At 45.5% G+C, this 17,668-nt stretch overlaps 1 protein-coding gene across 50 annotated transcripts in view; it reads right to left on the minus strand.

Annotated features, from left to right (window-relative positions):
• Positions 1 to 428: 428 nt before the first annotated feature.
• The window catches only part of LOC138582666 (protocadherin gamma-C3-like), a 1,158,828-nt gene continuing 1,141,588 nt past the window's right edge, over positions 429 to 17,668 (minus strand). For all 50 annotated transcript variants that reach the window (XM_069654164.1, XM_069654165.1, XM_069654186.1 and 47 more), the window contains exons 3-4: positions 6,881 to 6,969; positions 429 to 3,470 (exon numbers count right to left, since the gene is read on the minus strand). In XM_069654164.1, coding sequence (XP_069510265.1) covers positions 3,244 to 3,470; positions 6,881 to 6,969 — 316 coding nt within the window. In that variant the 3' untranslated portion in view covers positions 429 to 3,243. The remainder of the gene's footprint in view (positions 3,471 to 6,880; positions 6,970 to 17,668) is intronic.

The raw sequence follows: 17,668 nt of genomic DNA on the forward strand, positions 1-17,668 counted from the left end.
GTTGGCAGTTTATAGATCTTTGTCTCTCGCTTCGGGATAAAGCACATTCAAATGTTATCACCACATCCCATGTAGAATCATGCAAGCTCAAAGGACTCGGAGTACTTCTGTACTGTGCCCATCAATACCGCTGCCTACCCCTCTCTCTCTGTATCCCACTAATCCTCTGCTGTCCTCTTTTTACAAGACCCATGTGCCATGAGGCAGCCAAAATGCCAGAAGTACGCTGTAAAAGAACACTATACATTACCTTACCTTAGAGATGTGCACTCAAAGGGGCTAATAGCGAGAGAACAAGTACTGTCTGGGATGTATTTACTGCACACATTTAGTGTCAATTTGACCTATGACATTACATCTTAGAAATAGTAAAGCAATACTATTTAAAACAAATGTAACAATTCAAGTAAAAGACACAATCCAATAAATTCAGAAGAAAACATTTTATTTTTTTTCTCAAAGAAAAAAGCAATATAAATATTAGAGTATAAAACTTGCGTGTAACACAATGACATTGGTCTATATGGATATAGGAAGGATATAAGCATATATATAATATATAAGTATATTTCAGTATTAGACACATTGAAAGGACAGGTGTGTATCATTTCACATACATGTATATCACAAACACAAAGAAAAGATACAGATGAATAGAAATACTGATGTCCACAAGTTAGTTACTCAGATAAAAAAAAAACAGCAGAACTTACTACACAACAATTTCTACTCAATGTACCAATGCATTTCTTGTTAAAAAAGGGAAAAAATGTTTACTAAGGTAATCTACAGCTAAAGGTTTCACTTGACTGCCTGGTGTATAAATCTTACAAGCGGGTGTACATGGAGTCTACAACAGCCACCAGGGGCGAGAGGGGTGGGGGTGATCAACACAGGTTATTCCCTATGACAGGTCCTGCTTTTTACTACATGTCACAGAATGAGACAGCAATCGCATAGTGGAGCGGAGATTAGTGCACACTTCCGTAGGCTGGGCTGTCCGCAAGCTGCGACAGCGACTCTGGCAATTTGTAAAAAATTCTACCAAAATATGGATCACGGAAGTCAATGATCCTTGCCACGCATCTGGCTCATGAAGAGTCTCTATGGTGTTCCTCGGCCAGCCTATTCCCCCCCTTGCCCTTCCCTTTGATTCTTGTGAAGGACCATATCTATACCTAGTCTAGTTTCCTGTTATTTAATTTTCATTGGTCTGCTGGAGCGGGACATCACACCCTCTATGTTGATTGTAAAAAAATAGAGTTTGGCTTTCAATATAGATGAACGAGTGAGGGAGTGAATATCTGTTTATCGCACACAGCAAACTCAGTTGCCATCAGGAGCATCAGGGCTCTGAGACTTGCACCGAGAGAAAAGGGACTGTAGCCTCTAGACAGTTTCTATGTTCTCTTGAATTGTCTACTGTCCATCTGTTGTTACAAAGCTGTTGGCAGAGAGTTCTGGAAGTTTCAGAGCCAACATGTAAAGGCCTCAATTGTTTCCTACAGGGTGAATTCACTTGGCACACATGAGCTGCCAAAATACTCCCCCTTCCATGATTTCAAAGTTCAACAGAGTGTTCACTAGACAAAATGATCATGAACCTATTGTCAATGTATAAACTGCTGCCACCCGCAAGGCCCGCTTTTCACATATGTCAAAAATACACAGCAGCATATTATGTGTTGAGAAAGTAGCTCTTACCAGGCCCATCCAAGAGATTCCATCAGTTTGAACTGGTATCACGCTGACCCATTTGGCAGTTTTGAATAAGGACATGGTTGCAAAGCCAGCTGCATAGCAGTAGACCATGGGTCAACAGTTTACTAAAAACACTGATAGCAGTGTCCCCTTCTTTAATGCGTGGTTGGCTTGTAGGGTTGCCGCCAAGGTCCCTAGCTAACTAGACTGACTCAGCGTTCATGACCACTACCCAGCTCCTTGCCCAATAAATTGGCTGTGAATAAACTGAGTCCAAAACATGCTCTGCCAACTTTTCAGGTTCCTCACTTTTGTAAATCCCTTCCATCCCCACCTTTGTTTTTGTAACTGCACCCTCCTTATCTGGCCCTTTTTCACCCGTTCTAAGAAAGCTTGCTTACCTGGCCGGCTATTTACAGGGAGTGAGAGTTCCCATGCAGTTTTCTTACATGCAACGACAGCCCTAGATTGTATGGGGATGGGGGCATAGGCTTCTCTATGGCTGTCTTTGAGTGACTATTACGCATGCAGTTTCATGTGCACAAAGGTGAAGCACACACACCGATTTCATTCAGAGAACATAGACCGGGGGAAGAAAATAAAACTACAGACAGAGGAACCCAACCCACCTCGTGGTTCAATTTCCAAAGGAGCTCCTGTGCCAATCAACTACCATAGGGGAATTAAAAATTCCTACACTTTGTATCCTGGGAAAACAACATCAAAAGTACAGTATTAGAAATACATACTGCAGAAGACCGATGCCAAGTTTGCTCTTGTGTTTTCTACAATCACTACTTACATTTTTACATTTAGTTCACTTTTTAATTATATCTGCTTATAGCCTTACTTTCTTGCCATCACACAAATGTGATGTTCTCGATTCGCTTATGCGCCCACTAGGGTTGGCACCTTGCCAACGTATACACTTTTTTTCATCATTCCCACTCGAATCATGCAGTTAAGCGCCATCATGTGTAACCACAAGCAAGGAGCAACAACGTTTGGCTCATCTCCTTATAACCCTTAATAATGGCTCCTGTGATTATCCTCGGCGAGGTCCCATTCTTACCTGAACACTCACAATTCATAATTTGTAAAGGTGGAATGATCAAACGCTCATACATTATAAATAATTGATTATAACCATACTTATTTACACTGGCCACAGCTCCCACACAGGTGTGCGGATGCATCACTGACCATCCTTGGAAAAAATGGAATTCAAACAGTTTTGAAAAAAAGATTTGACACTCTTGCATACTAGGTTACCCGAATACTAGTAGAAAATTGTTGTTATTATTAACAGGGCACTTGTTTCATTGTTCCAGATTTTTTTTGTTTTTCCAACATGAGGTCTAATAATAGAAAATTGACTAACAGTTCTAATGATGATATACATTCTTTTTTCCGCCTTCTATGAATTCCAAAGTTGACATTCAGCATACATCCCGGGATTTGGCTTGGGGCGCTTGGTGGGGGGAATAGTGCTGGAAGGATTTTGCCCTGTCGATTTAAGCTGCCCGTCTTTTGACCTCGTTTTTACTTCTTCTCTTTCTTTCCAGATTTCTTCTTGTTGCCCCCAGAGGCGGCGGCCGACTTCCCGTCACGTTTCCCTGCGGCGTTGGTGAGCGTGGCCGTGCTTCCTGGGATATAGACGTTCTGCCGGTAGTCGGGGACATGCTGAAGAGTGAATTGCGGTCCGTATCTAGTGCTGAGGCCCATGGTACCTGCTCCTCCTCCGAGGGTTGAGCTGCCATCAGCACCTTCTACATGATGAAAAGAAGAAAAAAGAAAAGAGTTGGGACCCATAGTGATACCAGACAGCATCTAGGTTTACTGTTCAACATTGCCTCAATTAACTACGAATAATTTACCATACAGGCTGGTTAAAAATGTGCAGCTTAATGCTTGCTTTCCTCATTCTGTTCATGCTTGTCCTTTTTCATACATCAGATTGTTAAGGGTGTCCTCCCTGAAGGTATATATTCTCCTTTTGGGCAGTTTCAGTGATATCAAATAAACAAGACTGCAGTACATTGTTTGCCTTAAAGCGCCACCCCTGTAGAATTTGACATTCTATACAAGCCATATATCCACCATGATGGCCCTCGCCAAACTCTTCCCTGACACGATGAATACACTTTCTAGGCACCACCCCTTCCTAAAGTTTAACTACTGGAAACATTGCCACAAAAGCCTTCTCCTTCTGATGAAGATGGCAACAAATGAAATAATGGGATTTCCTGCACAGGCTGTGGGAATTGATCATAGTCTCTCACATATTAGGCTCATCCGACAGGTAGCTAACATGTACTACTCTTGACTGACCACTGACTGCGGACTATGCATAATATGTAACTCCAAGAAAAGGAACAAGCTCCAGAAAGACCATTACTGATAAGTAACTTCTGTACTACGTTCGGCTACCCCAGAAGTTCCTCTCCAAAGTCCAGAAAGTGAAAAACAAAGCATCTTGCCTCCTAATGGGAATACGGAACACGGATCACATCACTCCTGCATTCAATAATGTCCACTAGCTTTTAATCAAACGGGGAGCTCAATTGAAAACTGTATGCCTAAGTGCCTCCAGGAGAGTCCACATCTCACCCGACCAGAGTATTTTTACATGACCCAATGCTATAGATCAGTCAATCAAAGCACCTTGGCCATCAAGTTGACAAAAAAATAAGAATGATTTGGAGGTTGAACTCTACGTGAATATGGTTTCCTGAAATTATGTTCACGTTTGAAGAATGATCTCCTTGAAAAAGATGTTTGACTGGAGATTCCTTCATGGACTATATTGAAGGTCAGAAGACTAAGACCTGCCACTGTCTGCCAATTTCCAGTTAAACAGGGGACTATTTAAATTCGGCCGGCAGGAAAGCTCAGGAACAACACAAGACAACGCAGAGGAACACAGGTTTGAATTCCTGTCCCATGCTTAGATGCTGGTCTTGGGTATTAAGCATTTTTTTAAAATAAAAGATTAGTTATCAAGTCTCTTTCAAAATGGTTATCTATCATGCTTCTCTTTCGTAATCCGAACAACGTCTATTATTCTACGGTCTTTCCACAGTCTTTCACTTCTATGTGCTGTATTGGCAGGTGATATTACTATACAATTTACCAGTACTCAATGTATCGACCTCATTAGGACGAGGGGCTGATTCAGCACTGCTATGAAATACCATCTTGTAAATTGCAGAATAACCCCATGCCTGAAGTGAAAGCTTAAGGCGTTAGCTATCCCCCTGGATGTCTTCCTTGAACCTTTTTTTCACTATTCTACTCATTCCTTCCTATCTTCCTTCCTGTGGTGCTTTGGAGCAACGGATCCCAGCAATATGACAAAAACCTAAAATACATAGATAAATAAAAGGTATTTGCATACTTGATCGCAAACCAAATTGACCTTATCAATTTGACCACATTTTTTTGTACGTTTTTTGGGGGAATTCTGGTCAATTTAAATTAAATATATATGTGGGGTGGGGTAAGGGATTGGTTACGGTGGAGGAAACTGGGAGGCAGGGGGTTGCCCCCCCCGCATTTCTGAACAAAAAAACGAACAAAAAAAATGTGGTTAAATAGGAAAAGGTCCCTGTTTTTGGGGTCAAATAAACCTAAACCAAATAAAAGGGCGCTCTTTTGGATCGTGCACTACATGAGAGCTACAGTAAGCCACAGTGCCACTCGGTCCATTAACAAACCGACAGGTTGACAATGATACGGAAGATACGAGTCCTCTTTGGCCATGTAACCGATTACTAACCATTCACTTCTTTCTTACAGCAATGCTGTTTCCCATATCCTGAACCTCCACCCCACCCCCACCACTTAAACGTGTGGTATTCGAGAAAACCTGATATTATGGAAAGAAGCTCATATATTCCCAAAGTGAAGATTTCCATCATTACCCAATAGCTTAATGTTTGGACACCTGCACGCGTATGGAAAATGGTTGGAACGCCAGATGAACCCATGTAAAAGCGTTCCATTTCAGCGAAGGAACATTGGCCTGCTCTAAGCATTCCCGTCTGTTCGAGTCATTGAACAACTGGCTTTGTGACAGGAGACTGCGCGATTTACGGAGATTCGAACCCTGCCATGTGGGATAGGAGTGGTGGGGTTGCGGGTTATAGAGTAGTTGAGGAATAAGTATATTTCCAATATACATTACATTTACAAAACACTTTGCCTCATGAGTTAGTGTCATATGAAATCTTTTGCGGAGTTTGTTGAGTGGCAGAGGCCAGCATAATTCAATCTCACTGGCGTCTCTGCTTTAAGAGTGGAGGCAGTGGAGACACAGCACATGCATGTTGCATGGTTTTGTCATTATAAGAAGGGACCGAAGCCGCAAATAAGCCACGTGTTGGCGCAATGTGAGACACAATGAATCAATAACTCCCATCCCATAGCTTTTCAAGTGCAAGAAACCTCCTGAAGGACCACTCAAGTACACTTGGGGGCTTTACACTCTAACCCCAAGCCCATACATTGTACAACTTGGCTACGTCATGTCTTCCTCTCGGTTTGCTTTCTCAGGAATCCGAGCCAAGCTGGCCGGATGTGAGGCGCTGAACCTTAGGCTTTTCCTGGGAAGTTATGCGTCGAGGGGAGCAACGTGAGAAGATATATAGGCTCAACATCATTTTACAAGCGCATTCACTATCGGCTTACAAGGCAAGCGTGAAGGCATGGAGAAGCGGAGTGCGGTCCAGCCCCACCCTCCATCCTGCACAGAGAGGGCACCCATCCCAGTGCCCCAGGTTGAAGAAACTCGAGAGCATCGATTCACTGCTTTACCCTGCTTAGACACTGTCAATCTGATGGCCCTCTGAGGATTCATGTGCGCAAATGATTCCTTGGGCACCCCAAACTGGCTTAGGTCCAACAAACTCCACACAAACCATTAGACCGTGTGTGTATGTTAGTGCTGTGCTGTGCTATTGTATGAACGCATGGATTGTTGCAATAGATATGTTACTCTGGCAAGTTATACTTTCTGCTGTTTGCTTTTACAATACCATGCTCAATGCCAAAACATTCTGTACAGTGTTCTGATGCCGTGTTTTAGAGAGCGGGTGGTGCTCCATACAAATAAATAAATAATACAATAAGTATAGGTGTGCACGCTAGATCAGATATCCCAGTTGCTTTAAGAACTGACCATTTGCTGAAGCCAGAATCATCGCCTGGAGCCGCTCCGTTTCGAACTGGTTGTTCGGCCATCCGCCGGCTTCTTCTGAATTCTGAGAGCTGTGGATAGAAACATATAGAGAGGCAGCATGTCAGAAAACGGTGTCTGTGGACGAGCAGAGCAGACTGCAGAAAAAGCACACAACCCAAGCTATCTCTGAAAAGTGTTTCAAAATAGAGATTCTGCCTGGTAGCAAGAAAGCTGTAAAGATACTATATCGTGGAGTTCATAAGGTTATGTAGCAACAATCAACGATCAAGGATGTTTGCAGAACAATAAATGTAAAGCGGGGTTCCATGGTGGGACATGCTGTTGGCGTGCTGTTTATACAAATTAAAAAAATAGGGATCCCTTAGGCCGCAAACACTTGAAGGGTATTCCTACACGTGTGCCGCACGAGGGAGCCATCACAACATTGATAAGCATTAACTGGGATACGAACATAGCTCCGTTAAATCACTAGGTAGGGCCAAGCTGGCTCCCCTGCTCTGCGGCCTCTGACAAACCTTGATGATCATGCCTGTATCTGCGGCACCCCGTTTCCAGGAATCTGCTCCCCATAGCTTCAAAACCTGTACTTTTACATCCAGCAGGCATTTTAGAGGCCTACACCAAAGTGCTGGCCGGTTTAGTGCAATATGGAAGCCTTGGTGTGGTGTTGCAGCCCACAGAGCTTAAGTCTGGGCCCATTTAAGAGACCTTGTCTAAATGCCCAGCACGTGTATTAAAGATTTGTAAACCGTGATGAAAGTCCCAGGCAACCAGTCTGAGAACAGTACAAACCACAAAAGCCCCCGGGCACGAACATGTGAGCTGGATACAAGAAGGTCAACAAAATAATTGTTCTGCAACGCACACTACAGAACATGTTCACAGCAGTCCCCAATTTGAGAGCAGATGTCCATTCGTCATCCATTTATGCTCAAAACTGCCCACCCTACACACACGATCCACAGGGCTGGCAGCACTTCAGAGGCCAAGGTGCCCAGTAAGGAATTATGCTTTGGGTTTAAAGAAATAATTTGCTTGTAAAAGCTGGTGTGAAAGGTTATAGGGATGTAACGGTATAACGGTATACCGTTAAAGATACCGTGAACCACTCAATTAAACAATAATAACCGTCACATTGTTTATACCGGTATACCGTTTATACCGTTAAGTGTGCTTCTCAATCTGATTTGGAAAGGCTGCAGTAAGCAAGTGCTGCACAGTCTTGGTCTTGCACTGTTGGATGTGCCATCTGCCAAGTAGTTTCAGTTGGAGCAGTTTTTAATGCCATTCCATAAACCACATGTGTCTGACACAAAATCAATATGTTAGCAAAAGGAAGAATAAATACAGTGCCAAGAAGGAAAAGGCTTTACTTTGGGTTGGCGGCTTTGGGGTCTATATATTTATAATGGATAATGTTTCCTAAACATATGACAATGGGGATTTCCCTGGTTCTATCATTGAATTTACATATAATAAGTCACACTACGAAATTCACTCATCTCTGTGGGTATTCCCTGCTGCCATACCAAAGGGTAACATGTCCGTGATTACTGAACAGCTTTTGGCCCACAAGTAAACTAAAGGTTGTAACGTAAAGAGAACGTGCGTGTGTGTATGCGCACAAGCGTATAGTACCATCAGCCTCCATTGATCTGTGACATGCAGGTTATAAAGATGGCAACATGTGCATCTTCACCAGTAGCCAGTGGGGGAGCTAAAAGCCTAAATGACCACTTAAGAAAAGCTATTCAGTTTGCTTTGCCGCTCTCAGCAGGGCTCCCCCCTCCTCCTCTCCACACGTGTGTTTGTGTTTGGTGGAAGCAAGAGGTGACATTTCAGGTGAAAGTATGTTGAAAAGCCCAATTCTGGCCCTGGGTGCCTGGTTTTGTTTGTGATGATAAATCTGACAATTTATGACCTTTTAGAAAATATTTGTTAAGATTGGTTAACTCCACCTGCTATACTGCGATAACCATGATATACCGTCATTTGGCAAGAAGGTTATCGTACCGTCATAAAACTAATACTGTGACACCCCTAAAAGGTTAGTCACAAGGACTCATCCAAAATGACCTTTGGATGGAGATCTTGTCTTTGAGCCACGCCCCAGTGCACACATGACCTCCCATGGTCTCAATGTGGCTTTATGTTATGTTAAGAACTCGGAGCATGGATAAGTTGAGGGAAATGTCTCTGTGGAAGACAATCTCGTCCATGAAGAACATCCAGGGAACCCTACACTTTTCTAGATGCATCTTGACGCCACTATTTTTCACATAAAAACATCCAGTTAAGTCCACAAACGTTACGTCTAAATACATTTGGGTACCGAGAACTCAGATAATTCGATGGCCATTATTTCCCACCCAGTTGAATAGTGGTGTCCCCACTGTGCCACACTACACAGCCCCTGGCAGCTGTTTCTGCACCCCTCCATTGTTCACGCCCCTTTTTTATTCATAAATGCACAGTTATGCACCACCTGTCCAAGAAGTGGCACGCTCAGGAGGCAGAGTCCTTCCTGAGACATTTAAAAAAAATGGTAGCAGGCGCTGCTCTCCAAAAAGAACATGGCATGATAACCTGTTCTGTGGTTTTTCCCCCACTTTGAGATGAGAGTTTGCAGCACACGCTCTTTGCTCACTGTACCCTTCCTGAGACATACATAGGACACCGGGTTCCTAACACCAATCGGGCATGTCTTCATTTGCATACTGTAGCGCAGCTTTGTGAGGTTTTTATTCTAGCACACCACACAGGCTGCACGTCTCTCCCATGGCTGACCATGCAAAATTTGAATGTAAAAAATGTGAAAACCGATCTCAGTTATGTGACAAAAGCAACCCAAACGTCGACGTGCACAATTTTCGGTAGGTACTGGGCTGAGCTATTGAGATTTACAGACTGTGCATTCAGCAGAGCAGATAAAGGAGCTTAATCACTCGAGAATGGTGTCCAGGAAGAGAGCACAAAGGACGGCTTCTTCGTCTTCAGTAAAGCAGAATGCCAGCCTCGTCCCTAGCCAAACACCAGCCAGAGCTCCTTCCTCAGCAGAACAGGGACAAGGCCACAGTTTCTTCCAGGACAGAACCAGTGGCACGATTTCTTCCTAACCAGCCAGAGACAGCTTCCTCCCAAGCAGAACACAGGGGCAAGTATTTAAGTGTTTACCAAACACGGCACATCCTTTCCCGAAACTTCTTTGTGAACTGAATACAAGGCCACTGCTTCGTTCCCAAGCAGAACACAAGGCAGAGAAAAGAAGCCCGCAGCTTCCCTGGAAGTGAACACATTACACAGAACCCAGTTACGCAGCTTGCTCCTGAACAGAACCGAAGCCAAATATGTGTACAGAATGGATCACGACGCCCGAGTTTCTTCTTAAACAGTATATCTGAAGGTATCACAAGGTCATGGAAGATTCCATAACTAAATGCGAGGCCTCAGCTCCTATCGCGCGGCCACTGCTTTTCCTGAACATAACACAAGGCATGGGTTATTCTTGAATTGAACTCAGGGTCATAGCTTCCTCCAGCACAGAAGGCAAGAGCACATCCACTTCCTGACAGAGGACAAAGCCAAAGCCTCTTCCAGCGCAGGACAAAAGGCCAGAATCGCTTCCTTGACACAACACAAAACTACAACTGCTTCCCGACAGCAATATAATGACACAAAGCACAAGTCACAGCATCTTCCTCCCAGAACACACATCACAACATCTTCCTGAATAGATCCTAAGCCACAAAATGTTCCTGAAAAGGGTATAGAGTTATAGTTCATCTCTGAGTAGAACACAAGAACACTCCATTTTCTCAAGAGGATACAGTGGCCCAGTTTCTCCCTTACCGGACCACAAAGCCCCCGCTTCTCGCCAACAGACCACAAAGCCCCATTGTTGTGATAATGAATATCTCGATTTAGGAGGCTGGGTTTGACATATTTGGATTTGCCTTTTTTATTTAGGTGACAGGGACTGGCCCATACGCCGTGTATATCGAGCTGTTTTCATCGTAATTCTGTCACTGAACTCCCTTGGAATTCCAACGCACCAGCAAAGAAGAAAAGTAAAAAAGGACAAGGATTCCTAAAGTGGCCATGGCTTCGTAGTAAGAAATACAGAATGCAACACCCAACTTCTCCCTCAACAGACCACAAAGTCCCGTTTTCTACTTCAATAGACTACAAAATCCCAGCTTCTGTCTCAACAGAACACAACCCAGATTCTCCCTCACCAGACAACAAAGCCCCGTTTTCTACTTAAATAGATTACAAAGTCGCAGCTTCTCCTTCAACAGAACACAACACCCCAGATTCTCCCTCACCAGAGCACAAAGTCACAGCTTCTCTCTCCACAGATCACAACGGCCAGCTTTTCCCCAACAGACCTTAATGCCCCAGATTCTCCCTCACCAGAGCAAAAAGTCACAGCTTCTCTCTCCACAGATCACAACGGCCAGCTTTTCCCCAACAGACCTCAATGCCCCAGATTCTCCCTCACCAGACCACAATGCCCCAGATTCTCCACAACAGAACATGTTGCCCCAATCTCGTCAAGGACATATCCTTTCCTGAAGAAAACAAATGGCCACAATCCCTTTTTGAATAGAACACATGACGTGCAACTGCTCTGCCCCCTGGTTGGCCATCGCCACCAGGTCAGTGAGGGTAACCTTTTACCCAGACCCTCTACAGACCAGATGCAAAAGGAAGCAGCATGCTGAGCAGCCTGCACTGAATATTGACAACAGGACCCTGAATCCAAAAGCTAGTCATGATCACACATCACTTTGTTAACATTTTGCCCAGAAGGGAACTCCATTGGCCTCGAACTACCTATGAATTACCTCAGATCAGCGTTACTATCTTTCAAAGGGTAACCAAATAGGGCTGTCTTCCCTACACCTACCCACACCTCCTAACCATGCATGAAGGGAGCACCGAGGGTGAAATCTGGGTTAGGAATGCACCACCAACTCCCCCTAAAATAAGGAATGGGGACTTTCCTCCACCTCATACATGGAGCTCGCAGAGAGCAGCCCAAGCTGGGCTGGCTAGCCAGCAATTATAATGCGGCTCACGTGCCTACTGAACTTCATGTACATGATGCATAGGCTCTCCACCCTACGTACAACGGTGGGTCCCTTTATCCAGTCCCTTGACTGTGTCCCATGGCGAGACACGAGGAACGGTAGAGTAAGCAACACAGCCCTGAATATATGTGCATCTCTTACTGATAAAGATGACACTGGTTAGTGGCAAACTGTCTTGGCACCGGGTTCTTTTTACACACCAGTTTGAGGTTCTCAAAACAACCAATGAACTTGCTAATGCATTAACGATACAGAGGGAAATGCCATGCGTATGCAGTTCCTGCCCTAAACAGGCAGGCCGAACTGTGCAGACGTTCTCAACAAAGACAGGACAGGATCAACTCTCCCCAGCCCACTCTTCTGCACTGCGACTGCCATGCCAGGGGGTGGTGCGTTGCCTACCTGTCCCATGTGCAGTGGGGGCACATTGAACCAGGGCCCTGGCTAGACACCAGTCCTCCATCACGTTGCCAGCAGTGACAAACCCAAACACAGGCACTGCTTTCTGCTGGACTCAGTCTGGTGCTGCTCTGGGATGCATTCGTTATCCAGGTCGTTCCAGAGTTAATGCCCTCCCCCCCTGCTACAACTGTAATGGCCACTCAAAATGCCAGGCCCCAGGGTGCCCGTGCCCCCACAAAGCCCACTAATCCTGAGTCTTGCCCCTGGGCTGCTACCACTGCCTCAGTGGCCCGGGACAATGCGCATCACTGCTCTCCGAGTTCTGCCGCACTACTGAGGCACCGCTTCTCTGCAACTGTGGGCTGGTGACCACGCTGCACCCTGGCTCGTCCGCTCCTCCCCCCACCACCAGCCATTGCTCATCTGCACTGCAGGTGCGAGTTATCCTAGTGTTCCATGACATTAGCAACCTATGCGGGCCCAATGGGGAGTCCAGGGTGCTGCACAGAGGAGCGAACACTCAACAGCACAAACAGTACTCTTTCCTAAAAATGCATGGTATTGTAGAACAATATTTTCTTTGCAAAACCTGAATAAAATGAATACTTTTGAAAACAAGAGTGACATGTGCCTTTTTATTAACTCGTGATAATATGCATTAACTTAAGGACAGTAACCCCGATTTAGCAGGCCCAGTTTGGGTCAGGGGTTACACGTGCATAAGGTACCTGCTTTGTATGAACATAAGACAAGGCCATGAACAAAATATAGCTTCTTTAACAGAACAAAATGAAAATGATTCTTCCAGAACCAAGAACAAAGAACGAAGCCAAAGGGTATCGACAAAGCGTCTTCCTAGACATAAAAGAAACAACGTTTCTACACTACAGCTTCTTCTCAAGTAAAACACAAAATTACATCATCTTCCAGAAGCGACACGATGCAATATCTTCAAGAACAGGACACATAACCACATATTTCACCTAAAAGAACACAAGGCTACAGCTGCTTCTTGAATAGAGCACAACGCACAGATCTGCCCTGAACTGAACACAAGATAACTACTGCTTACAGAACAAAGAACTTCCTCAGGAAAATGCATGGCTACAGATTGTCCCCGAAAAAAAGACAGTGCACAGAACAAAAGGCCAAAGCATCTTCCTCAAAAGGACACCAGACATAGATTTTCCTCAGCATAACATAATGCTACACATGCCAGTGTCTTCCTCAACAGGAAACATGCCCACACCTTTTCCTGAACAAGACACATGTCCGTGGCCGCTAGTAAACAATGGGCGACAGGCCCCTGACCTGCCACCTATTATGGAAAAACCAGAGGGAAAGCCCCAAAAATACAGCACACTTCCAGAGCTGCAGAAGCAGCTGGAAGAGTGCTCCTGGGCCAATCCATCTTGTGTGGGATACCTGGTTCACGTTTGTGTAAATACCCCAGCTAGCTTATGCCCAACAGGCAAGGTGTGAGGAATTCGAAATTTTAAATGTAATTGAAAGATGGTAGATCAACCTCCGGAAAATGTGTGCGGCTAATCCGCACACATTTTCCTATGGGCACCGAACGACATACGCATAGACCTGTGTACTCTGGGAGAACACAGCCTACAGGCGCAGTCCCCCGTTATGTTTAGCTGGGATCTGACAGGCAAAGTACACAATGCATCTCCAGAAGGGGAGGGCCAAACCTTCCCCCTTCCACAGACCGCCTAATGACCTAACAAAGACTCCATGGATCCGCCCCCTCTCCTTTTGTTTAGCCCTGTAACTGGTGCCAGCAATCACCAACTAATCAGAGTTTAATTCAAACAGGCTGATATGCGGGCCTGGCTGCAGCAGCTAACAAAGGAGACCGGAAACCCCAACACCCATTCATATGCACTGTGTCAACCTGAAGCAAGCTCCCACCCTCAGTATCGGTTGACAGTGAAAGGTCAAGTATGGGACTGCGTGCTAATAGTAGTCATCCCTGCAAGGGGACCCCATTCAGAAAGTACGAGAAGGTGGTTTGGCAGGGCAAGAGAGTCAGGTCTCACCACAGCTTCAAGGGAGATATGTCGTTTTAATTAGGAACCAGAGACCAGTTAACCAGAGAGACCCTTTGATCGACAGACAGGAAGATGGTAGGGACTTAGAAGTGCATGTTTTGACCCTTTTACCTTTTCTGTTGCAAAACACTCTGTTTATGACCTATACGCATTCAGGAGATTGTCTGTGGGGACCCAGGATCGGTTCATTAAGGTAGGCTTAGCCTACACCAGGGGTGCACAACTGATTTTGACAGAGGGCCGAAAGTACCTTACATGAGGGCTATAGTGGGCCGAAAAGTAAAAGTGGGCGGGGCGGTAGGCGGGACATGTCAGGAGGCTTTTTCAACCCCCAATTTGTATTAAACACATGGAAAAAGATATGTTTTTGAGGGGTAACGATTTTTATTGCATTTCAAACTTACATTTTGTACTACACATTTTCCATTGCTATCATTTATTTTGATTTAGTTATTGTATATCGTCTGTTTAATTAAATTATATATATTTTATTGACCCTTGATTGGACATTCCGTTATTTTGGACTGCTATAGTTTGCTGTTTGGGTTACCCAAGAGGAGTATGGCCTTCGTTGAGTCAGGTTTCCTCAAAAAAGCAAAGGATGTACATCTCCTAACTGTGCCTGTTTTAGCTTTATTATTGAATTCACTCTTGGAGTGCAACACTATGCCCCATGGGCCCCTCACCCCCAACCAAACACTATGCCCCATGGGCCCCTCACCCCCAACCAAACACTATGCCCCATGGGCCCCTCACCCCCAACCAAACACTATGCCCCATGGCCCCCTCAGCCCCAACCAAACACTATGCCCCATGGCCCTCACCGCCAACCAAACACTATGCCCCATGGCCCCCTCACCCCCAACCAAACACTATGCCCCCTGTCCCTCACCGCCAACCAAACACTATGCCCCATGGCTCCCAACCCCAACCAAACACTATGCCCCGTGGCCCCCTCACCCCCAACCAAACACTATGCCCCATGGCCCCCTCACCCCCAACCAAACACTATGCCCCAAACACACTCAAGCATGCACCCATACAGACCTGAACCCCCTACCCCCCAAATCAGCACACACACAAACATGCACCCATACAGACCCGAACCCCCCACCCCCCAAATCAGCACACACACAAACATGCACCCATACAGACCCGAAACCCCCACACCCCAAATCAACACACATACAAACATGCACCCATACAGACCCGAACCCCCCCCCAAATCAGCAAACTCTCAAACAAGCACCCATACAGATCCGAACCCCTACAAACATTCATAAACATCCGACACACACCCCCACCTCAACATACACTCAAAATACATTCAAACACAAACATTCAAACACATCCGACACACCCCCCCACCCCCGCATCTCAACATACACTCAAAATACATTAAAACACAAACATTCAAACACATCCGACACACCCCCCCACCCCCGCATCTCAACATACACTCAAAATACATTAAAACACAAACATTCAAACACATCCGACACACCCCCCCACCCCCGCATCTCAACATACACTCAAAATACATTAAAACACAAACATTCAAACACACCCGACACACCCCCCCACCCCCGCATCTCAACATACACTCAAAATACATTAAAACACAAACATTCAAACACATCCGACACACCCCCCCACCCCCGCATCTCAACATACACTCAAAATACATTAAAACACAAACATTCAAACACATCCGACACACCCCCCCACCCCCGCATCTCAACATACACTCAAAATACATTAAAACACAAACATTCAAACACATCCGACACACCCCCCCACCCCCGCATCTCAACATACACTCAAAATACATTAAAACACAAACATTCAAACACATCCGACACCACCCCACCCCCGCATCTCAACATACACTCAAAATACATTAAAACACAAACATTCAAACACATCCGACACCCCCCCCCACCCCCGCATCTCAACATACACTCAAAATACATTAAAACACAAACATTCAAACACATCCGACACACCCCCCCACCCCCGCATCTCAACATACACTCAAAATACATTAAAACACAAACATTCAAACACATCCGACACACCCCCCCACCCCCGCATCTCAACATACACTCAAAATACATTAAAACACAAACATTCAAACACATCCGACACACCCCCCCACCCCCGCATCTCAACATACACTCAAAATACATTAAAACACAAACATTCAAACACATCCGACACACCCCCCCACCCCCGCATCTCAACATACACTCAAAATACATTAAAACACAAACATTCAAACACATCCGACACCACCCCACCCCCGCATCTCAACATACACTCAAAATACATTAAAACACAAACATTCAAACACATCCGACACACCCCCCCACCCCCGCATCTCAACATACACTCAAAATACATTAAAACACAAACATTCAAACACATCCGACACACCCCCCCACCCCCGCATCTCAACATACACTCAAAATACATTAAAACACAAACATTCAAACACATCCGACACACCCCCATACCCCCGCATCTCAACATACACTCAAAATACATTAAAACACAAACATTCATACACACAAACATAAAGCAAAACAAACCCGACACACAAACACAAACAGACCACTTACCGGAGACGTGCTGGAAGGCAGGCAGGTAAGCTGGAATCGCACTACGGCTGGCGTGGTCCAAGGCTGAAATGCCTTCCGGCATCAAGCCTTATGGGCCACGCCAGCCGTAGTGCTGCTGGCTCTCCATTGGTGCAGCACACACGCATTACGTGGCTCGTAGGAGCGGCGTGATGCGTGTGTGTGCTAGCCAATGAGGGCCAGTGCTTTCACCGGCCCGGAAGACAACAAAGACTTTCCTAATGGAGGGCGGCCGCGCGGGCCGCCCTCCATTAGGAAAGTCTTTGTGCCTCGCGGGCCGGTCAAAAGGGCATGGCGGGCCGCAACTGGCCCGCGGGCCGTATGTTGTGCACCCATGGCCTACACCAATCCCTTTGGTACATTTGGCTTTAAAAAAGAGGGCCGAGCCCCTCTTTTTGCAGATAATCTGAAGGCTTCACCACAAGCAGAAGGAAGATCTCATCATTGGACCCTGGTTGAAGGTATAGTCTGCCTTACATCTTCCGCCAGTGAAGGAAGGTCAGGACCTCCAAAAGGGAAGCAAGATCGGGAACAGAGGACGATGCTAAATACAGAGGTCCCTCCAGCAGCTCG

This window comes from Ambystoma mexicanum, chromosome 3q, assembly GCF_040938575.1.
Source record: "Ambystoma mexicanum isolate Mex_15411 chromosome 3q, UKY_AmexF1_1, whole genome shotgun sequence".
Taxonomy (NCBI): domain Eukaryota; kingdom Metazoa; phylum Chordata; class Amphibia; order Caudata; family Ambystomatidae; genus Ambystoma; species Ambystoma mexicanum.